Source organism: Chlorocebus sabaeus, chromosome 14, assembly GCF_047675955.1.
Source record: "Chlorocebus sabaeus isolate Y175 chromosome 14, mChlSab1.0.hap1, whole genome shotgun sequence".
Lineage (NCBI taxonomy): Eukaryota > Metazoa > Chordata > Mammalia > Primates > Cercopithecidae > Chlorocebus > Chlorocebus sabaeus.
Window position 1 is genome coordinate 47,151,968 of NC_132917.1, and position 22,259 is coordinate 47,174,226.

The window sequence follows — 22,259 nt, forward strand, 5'->3', positions numbered from 1 at the left end:
GCCAAGGAGATTTCTTCCTTCCTCTTCTTTCTTTCTTTTCTTTTTTTTTTTTTTTCTAATTTCAAAGGAGTATAATTAAATTGCCAGGTAAAAGCTCAAAGGTCTTTTACACAGTGTTTTGGAAGGTTCTCTGCTTGTGTTTGTATTCCCTTTAGCCTCCACCTTCCTCTATGCAGTCCCCGCACTCTTTCCCCCAGGCCCCGTTCTTCAAGGATTCAGAATATCGCTCCTCTGGTTAAAAGGAAGTCTCAGCACAGAATCTTCAAACCTCCTCGGAGGCCACCAAAGGTCCCTAACACCGCCATGGAGACGAAGCACCTGGGGCGGGGCGGGGCGCGCTGGCCTACACCTGTGGAGGGGGCGGTGCCCCAACGGCCGCGACGGGGCTGGGGGAGGGAGCTACTCACTCCCCGCTCCGGGGCGGTGACTCATAGCCAACCACCGGCGGCCAGAGATGAGCAGTCCCGGGAAGGGGCCGAGAGGCGGGGCCGCCAGGTCGGGCAGGTCTGCGCTCCGCCCTGCCGCGCGCACAGAGCGCTAGACCTTCGGCGAGTGAGCACCCTTGACGCGGTCCGGGGACCTCCTAGTCGCTGTCCTCCCGACGCGGACCCGCACGCCCCAGGCCTCGCGCTGCCCGGTCGGCTCCTGGCGCCCCACTCCCGGCGCACGCCCTCCCGCGAGTCCCCGGCTCCTCCTGCGCCCCTCTTCTCGGCGTGCGCGCAGCATGGCGCCCCCGCAGGTCCTCGCGTTCGGGCTTCTGCTTGCGGCGGCGACGGCGAGTTTTGCCGCAGCTCAGAAAGGTGAGGCGCGGACTTGGAGCAGAGTTATGGAGTTGGGCTGGGCTGGGGGGCAGCGGCGCGCGGCCCCCGAAACGGGAATAATCGGGAGGGGACCAAGAGGCCGCGCTTTCCAGCCTGGAGACCGGACGGCGCGGCCGTGCACCGGCCCAGGCCCTCCGCGCGTAGGAAGTGGCGAGGGGGCGCTCACTCGCGCCGTCCGGGGGAGCAGCCTCACTTTGCAGCTTTGCTCGCCTCGATAGGGAAATGGACCGGGGCGGAGGCGGGGGACAGGTGGCGAACGGAGTGGCCACGTCCAGGGTTTCCTGCGGCCACCGAACCGGTGCCTCGCGCCCTGGCGCACCCACCTCCTCCGTTCGGGGCGGACTTGGGGTTCCAAAACAGCCCCAGCCGGTGGCAGAGTCTCTGCGGCAGGGACCAGCTGGCCCGCCCTTGTCCTTGTCACTGACAGCGGGCCCCGGATGTGGGCCTCAGGCGGGGACAGGTGCCCGCAGGGAGGCCTCCAGGGCCGCTATGCACCTGCGCGCGCCAGGCGGCCTGGACTACACAGGGCGTGTGGGTGTTTTCCCTTTTCTAAGGATCATATGAGTAATGCCAAGCTTATTGTAGGGAACGCAGAAATAACAACCGTAAAGAGTAAAAACCTATAATCCCAGAATTTTGAGAATCCCATAATTAATAATTAGGTATATCTTTCTTTTTATTTTTTTGTTTTATTTTATGTTTTGAGACTGAGTCTCGCCCTGTCGCCCAGGCTTGACGATCTCAGCTCACTGCAACCTCCGCCTCCCGGGTTCAAGCGATTCTCCTGCCTCAGCCTCCTGAGTAGAGTAGCTGGGATTACAGGCGCGGGCCACCACCCCGGGCTAATTTTTGTAGTTTTAGTAGAAACGGGATTTCTCCATGTTGGTCAGGCTGGTCTCGAACTCCTGAGCTCATGATCCGCCCGCCTCGGCCTCCCAAAGTGCTGGGATTACAGGCCTGAGCCACCGCGCCCGGCCTATTTTATTTTTTTATTTGAAACAGCCTTGTTCTGTCGCCCAGGCTGGAGTGCAAGGGCACGATCTTGACCCATTATAGACTCTGCCTCCTGACCTCAGACCATCAGTCTGCCTCAGCCTTTATGCCCGGCTAATTTTTGTGCTTATTTATTATTACATATTATTATTGAGACAGAGTTTCGCTCGTTGCCCAGGCTGGAGTGCAACGGAGCGATCTCCTCTCACTGCAACCTCCACCTCCTGGGTTCAGATGATTCTCCTGCCTCAGCCCCCTGAGTAGCTGGGACTACAGGCATGCACCACCACGGTCGGCTAATTTGTATTTTTAGTAGAGACAGGATTTCTCCATGTTGGCCAGGCTGGTCTCGAACTCCTGATCTCAGCTGATCCACCCACCTTGGCCTCCCAAAGTGCTGGGATTACAGATGTGAGCCACTGCGCCCGCCGAGTATTTGTATTTGTAGAGACGAGACCTCACTATGTCGCCCAGGCTGGTCTTGAACTCCGGGGCTGAAGTGATCACTCGGTTTGGGCCTCCCAGAGTGCTGGGATTACAGGCATGAGTCGCCACATTCGGCCTTAAAAACAAGATTTAAAATGGTGACTGGTGTGTTGCACCATTATTCAAATGTTAGACATGTAGTTTGGCTTAACTGTGGAATAAACAACTTGGCTGCTGGTTCGCGCGCTCTCTCTCTCTTTTTTTTTTTTTGGAAACGGTGTCTTGGTCTGTGGTTCAGCCTGGAGTGCAGTGGCACATTTACAGCTCACTGCAACCTCCATCTCCTGGGCTCAAATGATGCTCTTACCTGGACCTCCCAAAGTGCTGGGATTACAGGCATGAGCCACAGGTCCGGCATCTCTTGATTTATTTGTAAGATGGTGCCTAGAAGTGGAGTGGCGTTTGCCAAAGCTCTCTGGAAGGGCTTTTATACTTTCACCAACAGAGTGGCTTAAATTCAGTAATTATACTCTCAAAGTAATGCAGTTTAGTCAACTCATGTTTTTCTAGCTTCAATCTGGGACTACATACTTAATGTTAAATTGCTTTAAAGTGGTCATAGCTACTACAGGTTTGTTCTCGAAGTCTGCACCTGACTGGTCTGATTTAAATTTCACGCCCCTTAGGGATGAACAATGTGTTTCAAACATGTACAGGATGGGGCTGCAGAAGACTTAAACCCTTGAGAGCAAGTGCTGTATTTTCCCCTTTTGTGACCCCAGTGTTGAATTTAGTGTTGGGCAGATTAAAGGTGGTTCATATCGATTATAACTTGAACAGGGAAAAGTTGGAGTCAACTTAGAGTACTTGGGATACGAAGGATCAATATAAAAACTCTGGTTTGTCGTGCTATCTTTCTCTTTTTTTCCCTCTTCAGTTGAACTGAGGAGATAGTTTTTGTTTTAATGATTGTGCTCTTTTAACTAGACAAAAGGAATTAGATAGTCTTGCCAATTCGCAGTTAAATGAACTTTTGAGGTAGTTAAGGACAAAACTATTAAACTGACATCAATAACCCAGAATAGGCTGCTTAGTATCACTCTCCAAATCAGATACTAGGATTTAATTTAGTTAGGAAACTCACTTACAGGGATGACTATAACTGCAGTTGAAAGTGTAATTTTTCTAAGATATAAAATGGTTTAAAGATTGAATATATTCTTGTTAAGCCCCAAAGGAAACATCCCTCATTTAAGAAAATGGGGTGGGAGAGCAACAGAAGGTGAGGATTTGCAGATCCTGGAATTGAATTGTTGATTTTTTTGTAAAAGAGTCAGTAACAGCTGGCCATGGTGGCTCACGCCTGTAACCCCAGCACTTTGGGAGGCTGAGGTGGGTGGATTACCTGAGGTCAGGAATGCTAGACCAGCCTGACCAACATGGTGAAACTCCATCTCTACTAAAAATACAAAAAAAGGCCGGGCGCGGTGGCTCACACCTGTAATCCCAGCACTTTGGGAGGCCGAGGCGGGCGGATCACGAGGTCAGGAGTTTGAGATCAGCCTGGCCATTATGCTGAAACCCCATCTCTACTAAAAATACAGAAATTAGCCAGGCGTGGTTGTGGACCCCTGTAGTCCCAGCTACTCAGGAGGCTGAGGCAGGAGAATCGCTTGATCCTGGAAGATGGAAGTTGCAGTGAACTGAGATCATACTGCACTCCAGCCTGGGCGACTCTGTCTCAAGAAGAAAAACAAAAAAAGGCAGTGACTAACAGGGATGTTATTTAGCAGGACAGGAGTGAGGAAAGAGCTAAGACTGGGAGTTTCACAAAGACAAAGCTATAAATGATGTTTGGAGAGCTGTGTTCTTGTTTTAAAAAATTGTAACAGGAGGCCAGGCACAGTGGCTCATGCCTATAATCCCAGCACTTTGGGAGGCTGAGGTGGGAGGATTGCTTGAGGCCAGGAGTTCAAAACCAGCCTGGGCAATATGGCAAAACCCCGACTCTACAAAAAGTAAAAAATTAGCCAGGCATGGTGGTGCATGCCTGTAGTCCCAGCTACTTGGGAGGCTGAGATGGGGGAGGATCACTTGAGTCCAGTAGGTCCAGGCTGCAGTAAGCCAAGATTGTGCCACTGCATTCCAGCCTGGGCCACAGAGTGAGACCCTATCTCAAAAAGAAAAAAAAAAAAAAAAAAATCAAAGCAGGAATGCATGTAGATTAAACTATGTGTCTGTATACAGTATGCAGACTTTTGCAAGTGCCAGGCACTTAGGAAAGTAGTCTATAGCTGAAAAATAAAACATTCAGGACCACTTTTTAAGGTTTTGTGTCCTTGTAACTTTAAGACATTATTATTGCAATATAACTTAGCTGGGACATGAGAGTTAATAGATCCATATTTTAAAGTAGTTTTTTTGTTTTTTTTTAATTTTCTAGAATGTATCTGTGAAAACTACAAGCTGGCCGTAAACTGCTTTTTGAATGATAATGGTCAATGCCAGTGTACTTCAATTGGTGCACAAAATACTGTCCTTTGCTCAAAGCGTGAGTAAAATATCCTTATTACCTGTAAGCTTTATTTTGACTTAATACTTCTTTAATTGATGTGCCTTGAGTTGGAAAGAGTTTTATTGGCTTAAATCTGAATCATGTTATAAAGTAAGTGTGGGAACACATAAGTTTCAAATAATCTTTGACCCTGGAACTTTATAGTTATTTTTTTTTTTCCTGTAGTCATGAAATCGGTTATTTTTCAGTTTGGCATTAAGGTTTCTTTTTCAGTGGCTGCCAAATGTTTGGTAATGAAGGCAGAAATGAACGGCTCAAAACTTGGGAGAAGAGCGAAACCTGAAGGGGCTATCCAGAACAATGATGGCCTTTACGATCCTGACTGCGATGAGAGCGGGCTCTTTAAGGCCAAGCAGTGCAACGGCACCTCCACGTGCTGGTGTGTGAACACTGCTGGGGTCAGAAGAACTGACAAGGACACTGAAATAACCTGCTCTGAGCGAGTGAGAACCTAGTGAGTGGGGCTGCCTATACTACTTGTTTTCATGCTGTTCAGATTCATTTAATTAAATTTATTTTTGATTATGTAATACGATTTCATGGTTTAGAATTCAGAAGATAAGAGTGTCCGGTGAAAAGCTTCCTTCTTATTCCAGTCCCCACTGCTACCCAGTGGACCTCCATAGAATTGATGTTATTGATTGTTCTATAACCTTCCAGAGATAGTTGATGAATGTGTTATGTATCTGTTTTATTATTTTTACGTAAACGGTAGCATACTAGGTATAATTTTTCTTTTATATCTTTACTTAACATTATTCAGTATTTCATAGTTGCATTAGTATTAAATGTATGTAATTTAACCTATGTATTTGCTCATTTATTGTGCTTTAAAAGTGAGATATGCTTTAGGGATTGTTTAATGAAAAGGAACAGAAACCTACTCACGCTAGCTTAAGTAAAAAAAGACTTCATTGGAAGGCACTAGAAACTGGAAAGGATGTCAGGTCCAAAGTGGGCACTTCCTGTTTTTCTATTTTGGTCTTCTGGAGCCTCCTTGTCAATTTTCTCTTTATGCCCTTTCTTTTCTTTTTTTTTTTTGAGACAGAGTTTCACTCTTGTTGCCCAGGTTGGAGTGCAGCGGCACAATCTCAGCTCACTGCAGCCTCGGCCTCCTGGGTTAAAGCAACTCTCTTGCCTTAGCCTCCTGAGTAGCTGGGACTGCAGCTGTACCACACCTGACTAATTTTTGTATTTTACTAGAGAGGGGGTTTCACCGTGTTGGCCAGGCTGGTCTCCAACTCCTGACCTCAGGCAATCCACCCACCTCCACCTCCCAAAGTGCTGGATTACAGGTGTGAGCCACCATGCCTGGCCCTTTCATGCCTTTTCATCTTTTCAGTTGAACAGGGCACAACACTGCCAGCTAAACCTAGACTTCATGTAACCTTATGTATTGTGTCCAGAGAACAGAGGGTCAGTATTAGAAAGGGTGTTCCCTCCTGGGTGTGTCCTTTATGAAGGATGTATAAGGGAATAAATTATGGGACTAGCTACTGCATAAATTTTTTTTCTCTTAGTCCTTATAATTCAAGAATTTTAGTATTAGCTTATTAGGAAAATAGTATAAAAGACTGAGTTATAGTCAGCTGACATTGTCTTTTTACTTTATAGCTGGATCATCATTGAATTAAAACACAAAGCAAGAGAAAAACCTTATGATGTTCAAAGTTTGCGGACGTAAGTGCGATGAAATGCATCATATTATTCTTGTGCAATTAGTGGCTCAAATCTTCCGTCCTACACCGTTTGAAAAGCCAAGTCTAAATGCTTTTTCATATTTCTGAAAAACAAAGTTACTTGAAATAGAGTTACAAGAATAGCACAGAGATTCCAGGAATACACTTCACTCAGATTCACCAATTAACATTTTGGCATATTTACTTTTTATATATGTATGTATGGATGAATATGTGTGTGTGCTTTATATCAGTGTATCTATGCATGTATAAATATTTTTCCCAGAAGCACATGAAAGCAAGTTGTAGATATCAGGCCCCATTATCCCTAAGTACTTTAGTGTGTCTTTTCCTAAGAACAAAAGGCATTCTCTTATATAAACCACTATACAACAATCAAATTTAGGAATTTTTTTTTTAGACGGAGTCTCGCTCTGTCACCCAGGCTGGCGTGCAGTGGCATGATCTCAGCTTACTGCAACCTTTGCCTCCTGGGTTCAAGCGATTCTCCTGCCTCAGCCTCCCAAGTAGCTGGGACTACAGGCGCCTGCCACCACGCCCAGCTAATTTTTGTATTTTTAGTAGAAACGGGGTTTTACCATATTGGCCAGGCTGGTCTCGAACTCCCGAACTTGTGATCCTCCCACCTCCACCTCCTAAAGTACTGGGATCACAGGTGTGAGCCACCGCACCCGGCCAGGAAATTTAACATTGTATCACGTTATACCCATTTTCCCAATATTGTCCTTTGTGGTAATTTTTCCCCTTTGATTCAGAACCCAGTCCAAGATCATGTATCACATTTAGTTGTCATGACTCTTTAGTCTCTTTTAATATTGAACAGTTTCTTGGCCTTTCTTTGTCTTCCATGAACTTGCTATTTTTGAAGAGCATGGGCAAGTCGTTATATATAATGTCCCTCAAATTGTGATTTGTCTGATGTTTCCTCTTTTTTTTTGAGTTGGAGTTTCTCAACAAAGTTGCCCAGGCTGGAATGCAATGGCGCAGTCATGGCTCACCGCAACCTCTGCCTCCCAGGTTCAAGCGATTCTCCTGCCTCAGCCTCCCGAGTAGCTGGGATTGCAGGCATGCGGCACCATGCCTGGCTAATTTTTTTTGTAATTTTAGTAGAGATGGGGTTTCTCCATGTTGGTCAGGCTAGTCTTGAACTCCCGACCTCAGGTGATCCGCCCACCTCAGCCTCTCAAAGTGCTGGGATTACAGGCATGAGCCACCTCACCCGGGCCTTGATGTTTCCTCTTAACTAAAAACAGATTATGCATTTTTGACAGGAAAACTACTTACGCTATCTTGTATCCTTTGTAGTACTTCACATTAGGAGTTGCATGATGTCAGCTTGTCCCTTTACTAGTAATGTAAACTTTGGTTAAAGTGGTATCCACCAGGTTTTTCCACTGTGAAGTTACCATTCTCCCTTTGTAATCCGTAAGTAATCTATGGGCAGATACTTGGATATTAAGTAAATGTTCTTTTTCTAATTAAACTGGCACCCAGCAGTTTGAATATCAATGGATGATTCTAGCCTGAATCAATTATGATTATGATAGTTGCAAAATGGCAGAAAAATTTTAACTTTAATGACAATTCTACACCATGAGCTATCTGCTTAAAGAGTAGTGCTTCTTACTGTTGTGTGGTACAAACATTTTTTTTTTAATACAGATTTTAAATTCTTTACAGTGCACTTGAGGAGGCGATCAAAACGCGTTATCAACTGGATCCAAAATTTATCACAAATATTTTGGTATGATTTTTTAATAAGTGAGCTTTAGCAGGTAGTTGGTGAGACAGTATGTTTTGAGTATAAGGACAGCCAGTGATATAAGTGGTGGTTAAATACACTTACTAGAGCAACAGTTTCAGATCTTGGGTACTTAATGTGAATTTCCTGTTACTGTTTTTGTTTGTTTGTTTCTTTAAGACAGACTATTGCTCTGTTCCCCAGGCTGGAGTGTGGTGGCAAGATCTCTGCTCACTGTAACCTCTGCCTCCAAGGTTCAAGCAATTCTCGTGCCTCAGCCTCCTGAGGAACTGGGACTGCAGGCACGCGCCACCATGCCCAGCTAATTTTTGTATTTTTAGTGTCAACGGGGTTTTGCTATGTTGGCCAGGCTGGTCTCGAACTCCTGGCCTCAAGTTATCTGCCTACCTCAGCCTCTCAAAGTGTTGGGATTACCGGTGTGAGCTACAAAGCCCAGCCCGTTGTTTTCGGTTATCGTTGTTTTCCTTCCGTAGCCTTTGAAAAGCCTAGTTTTACTCCTAAAGAAAATGTAGTATCTCTTAGTATCCCTAAAACATTTGAGTTTTCTTTTCCTGGAGAACCTGTCCCTGTGGATGAGCTCCAGTAACATCTTAAAGTAAATATGCACCAAAATAACTTTCAGTAAATATGGTTTTGGTGCATATTTACTTTAGGATGTTACTGGAGCTCCCATCTTCTCTGCTTTCAGGAACTGGTCCTTAACCAGTTAGCCCTTATTTAACTCTTCAAACTCTGGTTTTTTAAAAAAAGAAACTTGAATAGTGTGATGAAACTCTTTAAAGGCGGTATGAGTTTATTCAAGACTCTTTAGAAAGAATATACTTTTTTTTTTTTTTTTTTTTTTTTTTGAGACGGAGTCTCGCTCTGTCGCCCAGGCTGGAGTGCAGTGGCCGGATCTCAGCTCACTGCAAGCTCCGCCTCCCGGGTTTACGCCATTCTCCTGCCTCAGCCTCCCGAGTAGCTGGGACTATAGGCGCCCGCCACCTCGCCTGGCTAGTTTTTTGTATTTTTTAGTAGAGACGGGGTTTCACCGTGTTAGCCAGGATGGTCTCGATCTCCTGACCTCGTGATCCGCCCGTCTCGGCCTCCCAAAGTGCTGGGATTACAGGCTTGAGCCACCGCGCCCGGCCAGAATATACTTTTTTTACTCTTTAAAAACAACATGGTAAATGCATACTGCGTTTTACCTTGCATTTCTTTTTCTTTTTTTTTTTTTTTTGAGACGGAGTTTTGGTCTTGTTGCCCAGGCTGGAGTGCAATGGCGTGGTCTCAGCTCACCACAACCTCCACTTCCCAGGTTCAAGTGATTCTGCAGCCTCAGCTTCCCTAGTAGCTGGGATTACAGGCATGTGCCACCATGCCTGGCTAATTTTGTCTTTTTGGTAGAGATGGGGTTTCTCCATATTGGTCAGGCTGGTCTTGAACTCCCGACTTCAGGTGATCCGCCTGCCTTGGCCTCCCAAAGTGCTGGGATTACAGGCATGAGCCACCGCGCCCGGCCTTACCTTGCATTTCTTTAGTATTTTGGGTTTTTTTTTCTTTCTTTTTTTTTTTTTTTTTTGAGACGGAGTCTTGCTCTGTCACCCAGGCTGGAGTGCAGTGGCCGGATCTCAGCTCACTGCAAGCTCCGCCTCCCGGGTTTACGCCATTCTCCTGCCACAGCCTCCCGAGTACCTGGGACTACAGGCGCCCGCCACCTCGCCCGGCTAGTTTTTTTTGTATTTTTTAGTAGAGACAGGGTTTCACCGTGTTAGCCAGGATGGTCTTGATCTCCTGACCTCGTGATCCACCCATCTCGGCCTCCCAAAGTGCTGGGATTACAGGCTTGAGCCACCGCGTCCGGCCTAGTATTTTAGTTTTAAAGTAGTTCTAATCCAAATAAAATACTTTCATATCTTACTTAAAAACCTTTTCAACATAAGAAAATTCTCTTAGGAAAAATTGTGCATTGTAATTATGTTTGGTTTCATGGCTGTCTTATTTCCCTTTGATAGATTTAGAGACCTCCCAAAGATTTCTCGATTAATGATCAACTTAATTATCCACTAATGGAAAGGAACAGCGATGCATGTAGATTACAGAAAATCAAACACTGACTATTCTTTTTTTTTTTTTTGAGACGGAGTCTGGCTCTGTTGCCCAGGCTGGAGTGCAGTGGCCGGATCTCAGCTCACTGCAAGCCCCGCCTCCCGGGTTCACGCCATTCTCCTGCCTCAGCCTCCCAAGTAGCTGGGAGTACAGGCGCCCGCCACCTCGCCCGGCTAATTTTTTTTGTATTTTAATAGAGACGGGGTTTCACCGTGTTAGCCAGGATGGTCTCGATCTCCTGACCTCGTGATCCGCCCGTCTCGGCCTCCCAAAGTGCTGGGATTACAGGCTTGAGCCACCGCGCCCGGCCACACTGACTATTCTGATTCTCAAATAATGTTATTTTCAAATGATTTTGACTATATTAGTATTAATTTGTATTATTCAAATTTTTTTCCCCAGTATGAGGATAATGTTATCACTATTGATCTGGTTCAAAATTCTTCTCAAAAAACTCAGAATGATGTGGACATAGCTGATGTGGCTTATTATTTTGAAAAAGATGTGAGTATAATCTTCTTTATTCTATTCATGTGTTCAGGAATGTAGTCTATCATGCCTCAATGAGTTAAATGTATTTCATCACCTTTTTCTCCACTTATAGATCAACCAAATGGTTCTGCTGCTGCCATTAATTTTGTCCTCCCTGTCTCTCACATGCATCTTACTTGTTTGTGTATTTATGCCTCTTATCAAATAGTTCTGCCTAAAATGTCTCCTGTTTCTTATAATTCTTATTTATTATCTGCTTGGTAGTTACTTAGTTTGTACATAGATGCTCCCCTATGATATTTATAATTTACACAAATAAGAGTCTGTTTAAAAAGACTGTGTAACTGGTATGATTAAAATATTTTGTTTAAACTTATAGTGAAGTATTTTCTGCTGAAATATGAGGTTTGCTTCAAAATAATCTGGGTGGGGGTGAAGGGATAAAAGGAAGAAAAGATGAAGTAAGAGAGGCTGTGTGTTGATATCCTTGCATCTGGGTGATAGGTACGTGGGCGTCATTGCACTTCTCTTTCTACTTCCGTGTATGTTGAAAGGTTCCTGTAATAAACAGTTTTTTAAAGTTCCAATAGATGAGATTGTTATCACTAAAACCGTAAAGATTCTTGGCAGCAGTTCTTTTGGCATACAATTTGTATGTAATTATATGTGACCATGGTTTGTTTTCTTAAATATTTTTAATTCCTTTTCTCCTTTTCAATACAGGTTAAAGGTGAATCCTTGTTTCATTCTAAGAAAATGGACCTGAGAGTAAATGGGGAACAACTGGATCTGGATCCTGGTCAAACTTTAATTTATTATGTCGATGAAAAAGCACCTGAATTCTCAATGCAGGGTCTAAAAGCTGGTGTTATTGCTGTTATTGTGGTTGTGGTGATAGCAGTTGTTGCTGGAATTGTTGTGCTGGTGAGTACAGAACAAGTAAAATTTCATTTAAGGGTATATTTTTTCAAGGAAAAGTAATAATGGCTGGGTGCGGTGGCTCACACCTATAATCACTACACTTTGGGAGGCTGAGACAGGTGGATCACTTGAGCCCAGGAGTTTGAGACCAGGCTGGGCAACATGGCAAAACCTTATCTGTACCAAAAATACAAAACTTAGCCAGACGTGATGGCTTGCACCTGTGGTTCTATCTACTTAGGAGGCTGACGTGGGAGTGGTCAGTTGAGCCCAGGAGATCAAAGCTGCAGTGAGCCGTGATCACACCATTGCACTCCAGCCTGGGCAACAGAGCAGGACCCTGTCTCAAAAAAATAAATAAATAAATAAAAGGGGCCAGGCACCGTGGCTCACGCCTGTAATCCCAACAGTTTGGGAGGCTGAGGTGGGTGGATCACCTGAGGTCGGGAGTTTGAGACCAGCCTGACCAACATGGAGAAACCTGGTCTCTACTAAAAATACAAAATTAGCCGGGCATGGTGGCGCATGCCTATAATCCCAGCTACTCAGGAGGCTGAGGCAGGAGAATCGTTTGAACCCAGGAGGCAGAGTTTGTGGCTGAGATCACGCCATTGTTCTCCAGCCTGGGAAACGAGCGAAACTCCGTCTCAAAAAGAAAGAGAGAGAAAGAGAGAGAGAGAGAGAGAGAGAGATATCTTACTAACACAACAGAATTCAGAAACAGGTTTGAGGGTATTTGGAAACTGAGATTTCCAGTTCAATCAACCATGTTTGGCTATCCATCTGGAACAAAACAAAAGTTGAATTCCTATTTCACTCCACCAGGCTGGCCATATTGCCCAGCTGTGTGAGGGTGGTATGTCCAGAGCACAGCAGTAGGAAAGGAGTTGGGCAGTGTATCCGTGTTCAAAGACATTTACATTTTTAAAAATATAAAAAAGTAAAACAATTCCCAAGAAAATTAATTGATGGAATGTTTGTACAACCTTGTGGTAGGGGAAACCATGTAAGGCAAGAAATCTGGAATCCCTGGAGTGCAGTGGCATGATTATAGCTTACTGCAACCTCCAGTTCCTGGACTTAAGTAACCCTCCTGACCCAGCCTCCCAAGTAGCAAGGACTACAGGTACCTGCCACCATACCTGGCTAATTTTTTAACTTTTAGTAGAGACCAGGTCTTGCTATGGCTGCCGAGGCTGGTCTTGAACTCCTGGGCTCAAGCAATTCTTCTGGCTTAGTCTCCCAAACTGCTGGGATTACAGGCATGAGCCATTGCACCTAGTCCTTAATATATATATATATTTTGGCTTCATTAAAACCAAACATTTTATATGGCAAAGAAACTGTAAAGTAAAAAATGTTAATGATGGGCATGAAAAAAATATGGTGCATAAAGCAAGAATGGATATTATACATAATACACAAAGAGTTCTTACAAATTGATGAGGAAACCTAAAGAAAGAATTACAACAGGTAGGGATAGACAGTTAATAGAAATTTCAGATGGCAAATGAACACGAGTGGTTAATGCTGGAAGTCTAATTATCCGGTAGAAATAAATGAAAACACAAGTGCAATAAGGAAGCACATTCAGTTATTGTATCATAGCCTTGCTTGTAAGGGTGAATCTGGTCAGGCGTGGTGGCTCACACCTATAATCCCAGCACTTTGGGAGGCCGAGGTGGGTGGATCACCTGAGGTCAGGAGTCCAAGACCAGCCTGACCAACATGGAGAAACCCCGTCTCTACTAAAAATACAAAATTAGCCAGGCATGGTGGTGCATGCCTATAGTCCCAGCTACTCAGGAGGCTGAGGCAGGAGAGTCGCTTGAACCCAGGAGGCAGAGGTTGTAGTGAGCTGAGATCACGTCGTTGCACTCCAGCCTGGGCAACAAGAGCGAAACTCCATCTCAAAAAAAGAATAAAAACAAACAAAAAATGAATCTGAAAAATAGCCTGAGTGTGTATCAGTAAGAGAGTAAATTGTATTTATTGTATCTACGATAGGGAATAATGTGAATGAATGAGTTCGATCTTTATCTTTGAATCTGGAATGGTTGCTATGATGTTGATACGGGCTGTGCACAGGTGGTGGTGATACTGCATGATCCCATTTTTAGACCCCAAAACTTAGATGCATGTATATATATATATGATATTTGTATTGGTGTGGAAAAGGAGGATGTGGAAGAATGCACACCAAACTGTTAAATTTCTTTCTTTTTTTTTTGAAATGGAGTCTCGCTGGCCGGGAGTGGTGGCTCAGGTCTGTAATCCCAGCACTTTGGGAGGCCGAGACGGGCGGATCACAAGGTCAGGAGATCGAGACCATCCTGGCTAACACGGTGAAACCCCGTCTCTACTAAAAATACAAAAAATTAGCCGGGCGTGGTGGCGGGCACCTGTAGTCCCAGCTACTCAGAAGGCTGAGGCAGGAGAATGGCGTGAACCTGGGAGGCGGAGCTTGCAGTGAGCCAAGATCGCGCCACTGCACTCCAGCCTGGACGACAGAGTGAGACTCTGTCTCAAAAAAAAAAAAAAAAGAAATGGAGTCTTGCTGTGTCGCCCTGGCTGGAGTGCAGTGTCATGATCTCGGCTCACTGCAACCTCTGCCTCCCGGGTTCAAGTGATTCTCCTGCCTCAGCTCCCAAGTAGCCGGCCACCATGTCTGGCTAATTATTGTATTTTTAGTAGAGATGGGGTTTCACCTTATTGGCCAGGCTGGTATCGAACTCCTGACCTTGTGATCCACCTGCCTCGGCCTCTCAAAGTGCTAGGATTACAGGCATGAGCCACTGTGCCTGGCTTCTTTTTTCTTTTTCTTTCTTTTTTTTTCTTTTTTCCAAGACGGAGTCTGTCACCCAGGCTGGAGTGCGGCGGCGTGATCTCGGCTCACTGCAACCTCTGCCTCCCAGGTTCAAGCCATTTTCCTGCCTCAGCTTCCCAAGTATCTGGGACTACAGGCGTGCACACCATGCCTAGCTAATTGTTTTGTATTTCTGGTAGAGATGGGGTTTCACCATGTTGGCCAGGCTGATCTCGAACTCCTGATGTCAGGTGATCTACTCACTTCGGCCTCCCAAAGTGCTGGGATTATAGGCATGAGCCACCGTGCCTGGCCTAAACTGTTAAATTTCTTTAAAGATTATTCATTGTGGCCGGGCACAGTGGCTCACGCCTGTAATCCCAGCACTTTGGGAGGCCGAGGTGGGTGGATCACGAGGTCAGGAGTTCGAGACCAGCCTGACCAACACGGTGAAACCCCGTCTCTACTAAAAATACAAAAATTAACTGGGTGTGGTGGAGCATGCCTGTAATCCCAGCTACTCAGGAGGCTGAGGCAGGAGAACTGCTTGAACCTGGGAGACGGAAGTTGCAGTGAGCCAAAATTACGCCACTGTACTCCAGCCTGGGTGATAGAGCAAGACTCCGTCTCAAAAAAAAAAAGATTATTCATTGTTTCCTTTTTTCCCTTCCTTCCTTCCTTCCTTCCTTCCTTCCTTCCTTCCTTCCTTCCTTCCTTCCTTCCTTCCTCCCTTCCTCCCTCCCTCCCTCCCCTTCCTCCCCTCCCTCCCCTTCCTCCCTTGTTCTCCCATTGGATCCAGCATCGTTTTTTATTTATTTATTTATTTTGGTTTCACTTGTCATGGTAGACTTTGTTTTTGTTTAGTAGTGAAAATTTTATTTTATTATTATTATTATTATTTTTGAGACGGAGTCTTGCTCTGTTGCCCAGGCTGGAGTGTAGTGGCGCAATCTCGGCTCACTGCAAGCTCCGCCTCCTGGGTTCACGCCATTCTCCTGCCTTAGACTCCAGAGTAGCTGGGACTACAGGCGCCCGCCACCACGCCCGGCTAATTTTTTGTATTTTTAGTAGAGATGGGGTTTCACTGTGTTAGCCAGGATGGTCTTGATCTCCTAACCTCGTGATTTGCCCACCTTTGCCTCCCAAAGTGCTGGGATTACAGGCATGAGCCACCGTGCCCGGCCACTATTTTATTATTTTTGGGACAGAGTCTCCGTCTGTTGCCCAGGCTGGAGTGCAATGGTGCACGATCTTGGCTCACTGCAACCTCTGCTTCCCGGGTTCAAGCTATTCTCCTGCCTCAGCCTCCCGACTAGCTGGGATTACAGGCATATGCCACCACGCCTGGCTAATTTTTGTATTTTTAGTAGAGATGGGGTTTCACTGTATTTGCCAGGGTGGTCTTAAACTCCTGACCTAAAGTGATCCACCCACTTCGGCCTCTGAAAGTGGTAGGATTACAGGCATGAGCCACCGTGCCTGGCCTATTTTATGTATGTATGTATGTATGTATTTTTAGAGATGGAGTCTTGCTCTGTTATCCAGGCTGGAGTGCAATGGCACCATCTCAGCTTACTGCAACCTCCGCCTCTTGGGTTCAAGTGATTTTCCTGCCTCAGCCTCCCGAGTAGCTGGGACTATAGGCGACTGCCACCACGCCTGGCTAATTTTTTTGTATTTTTAGTAGAGTCGAGGTTTCATCATGTTGGCCAGGCTGGTCTTGAACACCTGACCTCAAGTGATCCTCCCGCCTTGGCCCCACAAAGTGCTGGGATTACAGGCATGAGCCACCACACCTGGCTCACCTTATTTATTTCTAAGAGACAAGGTCTTACTCTGTAGCCCAGGCTGGAGTGCAGCAGTGCAATCTCCACTCACTGCAACCTCTGCCTCCCGGGTTCAAGCAATTATGGTGCCTCAGCTTCCTGAGTAGCTGAGATTACAGGTGCGTGCCATGACACCTGGCTAATTTTTGTATTTTTAGTGGAAATGGGGTTTCACCATGTTGGCTAGGCTGGTCTGAAACTCCTGACCTCAGATGATCCTCCCACTTCGGCCTCCCAGAGTGCTGGGATTACAGGCATGAGCCCCTGCACTGGCATGACATTTTTAATTTAAGAAACAGTAAATGTTTATGGATAGATGTTAAAATTAATTTTTTTTTCAGATCAAAATTATGTCCATTAAAAGCATATATGTCAATTTAGATAACCTTTTTTTGAGTAGCAGTCCTAAAACAGTAATTGTCTTTCTTCCACTCAGGTTATTTCCAGAAAGAAGAGAATGGCAAAGTATGAGAAGGCTGAGGTAAATGGATTACTTACCTAAATAGAAAGGCCCTGTTGAATCTGTTACTCCTAGTCACTCTACCTTCCTACACACTGATGCATTTCATTTATACTGGAGTCCCTTTATACTGTTTTCTTTAGGGTCTTAGGTTCAGTCTTAGAATGTGCTGTTACCTAAATCTTCTTGTGTGAGTTCCATGGCAGATCGCCATCTATTGATTTTTGCCTCATAGAAGAGTGGAATGGGAAGCCTATGGTTTTTATTTTACAAAGTGTCAACATCTAACAGAATCTTCTAAAGGCATACTCCAGTGGATTCACCTTGGAGAAACTCATTGTGACTAATGATCTGTTATCTTTATGCCAGTGAAATAATCATTTAATATGAACTTAATTTGTCATAATAAATCTATTGTGTACTAACTAGTCATCTATACTAGTATAAGGTCAAAGTGTCAGATTGTTGGTGTGTTTCAGGCCCTTGGAACTGAATATGAACGCTTGTCCTTGAACCCTATCATTAACATTTTTCATATATCTATCAATTTTTGTGTATCTTTGTATATGGGCCACTTACTAATATTTTAACAAGTAATAAAAATAGAAACGTAAAGGAATATTGGAAAAAATCTAATAGAACCAGAAAGTTCTAGCATTTTTTTCCCATTCCGTAGTAGGTCATCTGGCTTATTTGGTTTGGTGACCACAAGTCTAGAAGACTAACCTGAATTGAACTGTAACAGACAGGCAGAAAGACAATGTAGTGTTGCGGTGCAGAGCAGTACAGACCTGGGTTTGGCTGGGCAAAGTTGTATAACTTGTTTAAGCCTCCGTGTTTCCTCATCTGTAAAATGAGGATAATAGATAGTATGGACCTGTTGCAAGGATTAAACATAATCGGTGTAAAGTGTTGGTCCCATGCTTGCCACATAAGAAAATATTTGTCAACAGAGTAGTAGTAGTCATTATCATCGTCTCAGTTTGCCTGTAACTGGTTGTGTGATCTGAGACAAACACTAATTTTGAACTTGAGTTTCCCCACATATAAAATGAAAGATTGATAATACAAAGTAAATCAATGTTTTCCTAGCCTTAAAAATAGTATGCACTTAATAAAAATCTTATTCTTAAAGATCTAGCTTACCTTCAACTTGCCCTAGTCACTTTGGCGATCTTGTTGCTAAATAGAAGCTTGAAAACACTTAAATGTGTGTTTCCTTGCAGTATAACTTTTTCTTTTTTTATTTAAATAAGTCTTATAAGTGTGGAAAAAAATCATCTTGTGTTCCTTTAACTTTATTATTTAATACTGTTTTCAGAGTGAACAAAAGATTGAAAAATTATTTAGAATTTTTTCCTGTACTTTTTCCTGTTTCAGATAAAGGAGATGGGTGAGATACATAGGGAACTCAATGCGTAACTACTATAATTTGAAGATTATAAAAGAAGGGAAATATCAAATGGACGCAAATTACAAATGTACGCGCATGGGACGAAGACATCTTTGAAGGTCATGAGTTTGTTGGTTTAACATGATATATTTGTAATAGTGAAACCTGTACTCAAATTATAAGCAGCTTGAAATTGGCTTTACCAATCTTGAAATTTGACCACAAGTGTCTTATATATGCAGATCTAATGTAAAATCCAGAACTTGGACTGCATAGTTAAAACTTTTTATGTGTAACGTTCAAATGTGTGCATTAAATATGCTTCCACAGTAGAGTTTGAAAAACTATCTGATTTGTGATTGAAAGCTGTCTTTCTATTTACTTGAGTCTTGTACATACATACTTTTTTATGAGCTATGAAATAAAACATTTTAAACTGAATTTCTTAACTTTGACATTTCAAATTTCTTCTTGTTCTTGTTCTTTTTTTTTTTTTTTGAGACGGAGTCCTACTTTGTCGCCCAGGCTGGAGTGCAGTGGCGCAATGTCCGCTCACTGCAACCTCCACCTCCTAGGTTCAAGCGATTCTTCTGCCTCAGCCTCCCGAGTAGCTGGGACTACAGGTGCCCACCACCATGCCGGACTAATTTTTGTATTTTTAGTAGAGACGAAGTTTCACCATATTGGCCACGCTGGTCTCAAACTCCTGACCTCATGATCCGCCCACCTCTACCTCCCCAAGTGCTGGGATTATAGGCGTGAGCCACCGTGCCCAGCCTCTTTGTTTTTTTGTTTTTGTTTTTTGTTTTTTCTTTTTTTTTTTGAGACAGGATCTCGCCCTGTAGCCTAGGCTGGAGTGCAGTGGCACGATCTTGGCTCACTGCAGTGTTGAAGCCATTCTCCTGCCTCAGCCTACCAAGTAGCTAGGATTACATGACAAGATGCCCCATCTCTAAAAAAAATAAATAAATAAATAAAAATTCCCACTAATCTTAGCCTTCTAACAATCTACCATTCCCATCTGTCTTTTTTCCTTCTTATCAAACTTTATTTTTTATTTATTTTTGAAATGGAGTCTCAGCCTGTTGCCCAGGCTGGAGTGCAGTGGCGCAAGTTGGCTCATGGCAACCTCCTGAGATGGGATAATTCCCTTGACCTTGACCCCTTTCGTGGGCAGGAACTGGAGTGGCTCCTTTCAGCCCACTGCTGGCCACTTTTTGGAAGAGGGAATATGTGAACAAGCAGTGTGGGAACCAGAGTGAACGCATGCTGGAACCAGTTGGTCGATCCTCTCTGGTGGGAGCAGGCTCTGTACGGCCCTGGCAGCAGCATCCAAGCCCCTGCCCTTTTGGCACCCAGGTTCTTGTCTGGCATCTGGAAAGAATCAGGACAAATGAATGGATTGAAAGGGTAGTGTATGCGGAGGATTTTACTGGGTGATGGAAATGGCCCTCAGTGGGTTGGCAGCTGGAATGGGGGTGGTACAGGAAGAAGGTCTTTCCCTGAAGCCGTACCCTCCGAAGTTAGCTGCATCTGTCTGCAGTCTCTGACACTCAGTAGCTTCTTTGCTTGCTACTCAGCTGCTTATGTTGCTCTGCCAGCTGAAGTCATTATGGGCACAAGATAGGGGCATGGCAGGCCAAAAAGGTAACATTTGGGCAGAAAAATGGGGTCAGCTGTTTTCACTTAGGGCCATAGTTGGAGGCTTAGGTTTGGGATTTGGCCAGTAGCCCAGCCATTCTGTCTCACTCTGCCTCCCAGGCTTAAGCCACCCTCCTACCTCAGCCTCCCAAGTAATTGGGAGACTACAGGAACCCACTACCACGTCGGGCCGTTTTTTTTTTTTTTTTTTGTATTTTAGTAGAGACGGGGTTTCACCATGTTGGCCAGGCTAGTCTTGAACTTCTGACCTCAGGTGATCTACCCACCTCGGCCTCCCAAATAGCTGGGATTACAGGCATGAACCACTATGCCCGGACCCTTTCTTATCAAACTTTAAAAGGGAACTAGCCCATTCTGCTTTCAGAATGAACTGTTCAACCTGTAGAGTTTCCATTCCCAATGTCAACCAACCAAAGAGCTTTCTCAAAAAATGCGCAGTGGCTCACACCTGTAATCCCAGCACTTTGGGAGGCCGAGATGGGTGGATCACCTGAGATTGGGAGTTCGAAACTAGCCTGACCAACATGGAGAAACCCCGCCTCTACTAAAAATACAAAATTAACTGGACGTGGTGGCACATACCTGTAAACTCAGCTACTCAGGAGGCTGAGGCAGAAGAATTGCTTGAACCCAGAAAGCAGAGGTTGTGGTGAGCTGAGATTGCCCATTGCACTCCAGCCGGGGAAACAAGAGCGAAACTCCATCTCAAAAAAAAAAAAAATCAGATCCTTTGTCCATTTTTACTTTTTATTTTATTTTATTTATTTAGAGACAGGGTCTCGCACTGTCCAGGCTGGAGTGCAGTGGCGCGATCTTGGCTCATTGCATTCTCCGCCTCCTGGGTTCAAGCCATTCTCCTGCCTCAGTCTCCCAAGTAGCTGGGATTACAGGCACCTGCCACCATAGCTGGCTAATTTTTTGTATTTTTTTTTAGTAGAGATGGTGTTTTACCATGTTGGTCAGGCTGGTCTTGAACGCCTGATCTCCGGTGATCCGCTGCGTCGGACTCCCAAAGTGCTGGGATTACAGGGTTGAGCCACTGTGCCCAGCTGCTTTGTCCATTTTTAAATTGAGTTCTTTATCTTTCTATTATTAAGATGTAAGATGTATATGTTCTGGATACACAAGTCAATTTTTTTTTTTTTGAGACAGTCTCGCTCTGTCGCCCAGGCTGGAGTGCAGTGGCGTGATCTCGGCTCACTGCAAGCTCCGCCTCCTGGGTTCACGCCGTTCTCCTGCCTCAGCCTCCTGAGTAGCTGGGACTGCAGGTGCCCGCCACCATGCCTGGCTAATTTTTTTGTATTTTTTAGTAGAGACAGGGTTTCACGATGTTAGCCAGGATGGTCTCAATCTCCTGACCTCGTGATCCACCTGCCTCGGCCTCCCAAAGTGCTGGGATTACAGGTGTGAGCCACCACGCCCAGCCTACAAGTCTATTATCAAGTATAAGTTTTGAAAATAATTTCTTGGCTGGGTGCAGTGGCTCACGCCTGTAATCCCAACACTTTGGGAGGCCAAGGCAGGCAGATCGCTTGAGGTCAGGAGTTTGAGACCAGCCTGGCCAACATGGTGAAACCCTTTCTCTACTAAAATACAAAAATTAGCTGGGCGTGGTGGTACACGCCTGTAATCTTAACTACTCAGGAGACTGAGGTAGGAGAATCGCTTGAACCCGGGAGGCAGAGGTTGCAGTGAGCCAAGATTGTGCCGTTGCACTCCAGCCTACGTGACAGAGCAAGACTCAGTCTCAAAAACAAAACAAAACAAAACAAAACAGAATTTCTCAGATAAATAAATAAGTAAATACATCAGTTTCAACACCAGCTGGTGCAGGGGGAGGGCAGGAATAAATGGAAATAATTTCTCCAAGAAAATACAGAGAACATGAAAAGATACTCAACATTATTAGTCATTAGGGAAATGCAAATCAGAACACAGTAAGATACCATTTTCCACACACTAGGATAGCAATAATCAAAAACACAATATAATAACAAGCGTTGGAGAGACTTTGGAGAAGTTGGAACCCTCATACATTGCTGATGAGAAACTAAAATGTTGCAATTATTTTGGAAAATATTTTGGCAGTTATTCAAAATGTTAATCATATGGGTTGTAGTTTAACATAAGTATTACAGTTAAACATATGTTAAAAGGCTGGGCACAGTGGCCCATGCCTGTAATCCCAGCACTTTGGGAGGCTGAGGCGGGCAGATCACCTGAAGTCAGGATTTCGACCAGCTTGGCCAACATGACAAAACCCTGTCTCTACTAAAAAAATACAAAAATAAGCTGGGCGTGGTGGTGCGAGCCTGTAATCCCAGCTCTTTGGGA

At 44.6% G+C, this 22,259-nt stretch overlaps 1 protein-coding gene across 1 annotated transcript; it reads left to right on the plus strand.

Moving 5' to 3' along the window:
- The first annotated feature begins 433 nt into the window (after positions 1–433).
- On the plus strand, positions 434–18,704 carry EPCAM (epithelial cell adhesion molecule). The gene is made up of 9 exons (XM_007970713.3): positions 434–800; positions 4,684–4,791; positions 5,029–5,269; positions 6,430–6,495; positions 8,196–8,259; positions 10,768–10,869; positions 11,581–11,781; positions 16,847–16,891; positions 18,251–18,704. Exons 1-9 carry the CDS (start codon positions 725–727, stop codon positions 18,290–18,292), a joined length of 945 nt encoding a protein of 314 aa, XP_007968904.1. The 5' UTR covers positions 434–724; the 3' UTR covers positions 18,293–18,704.
- The last annotated feature ends 3,555 nt before the right edge of the window (positions 18,705–22,259 follow it).

Coding starts and splice junctions, on each gene's coding strand:
- EPCAM (XM_007970713.3), top strand. CDS start 725: ATGGCGCCCCCGCAGGTCCTCGCGTTCGGGCTTCTGCTTGCGGCGGCG. Junction 801..4,683: donor TTTTGCCGCAGCTCAGAAAG/GTGAGGCGCGGA, acceptor TTAATTTTCTAG/AATGTATCTGTGAAAACTAC. Junction 16,892..18,250: donor CAAAGTATGAGAAGGCTGAG/GTAAATGGATTA, acceptor TTCCTGTTTCAG/ATAAAGGAGATGGGTGAGAT.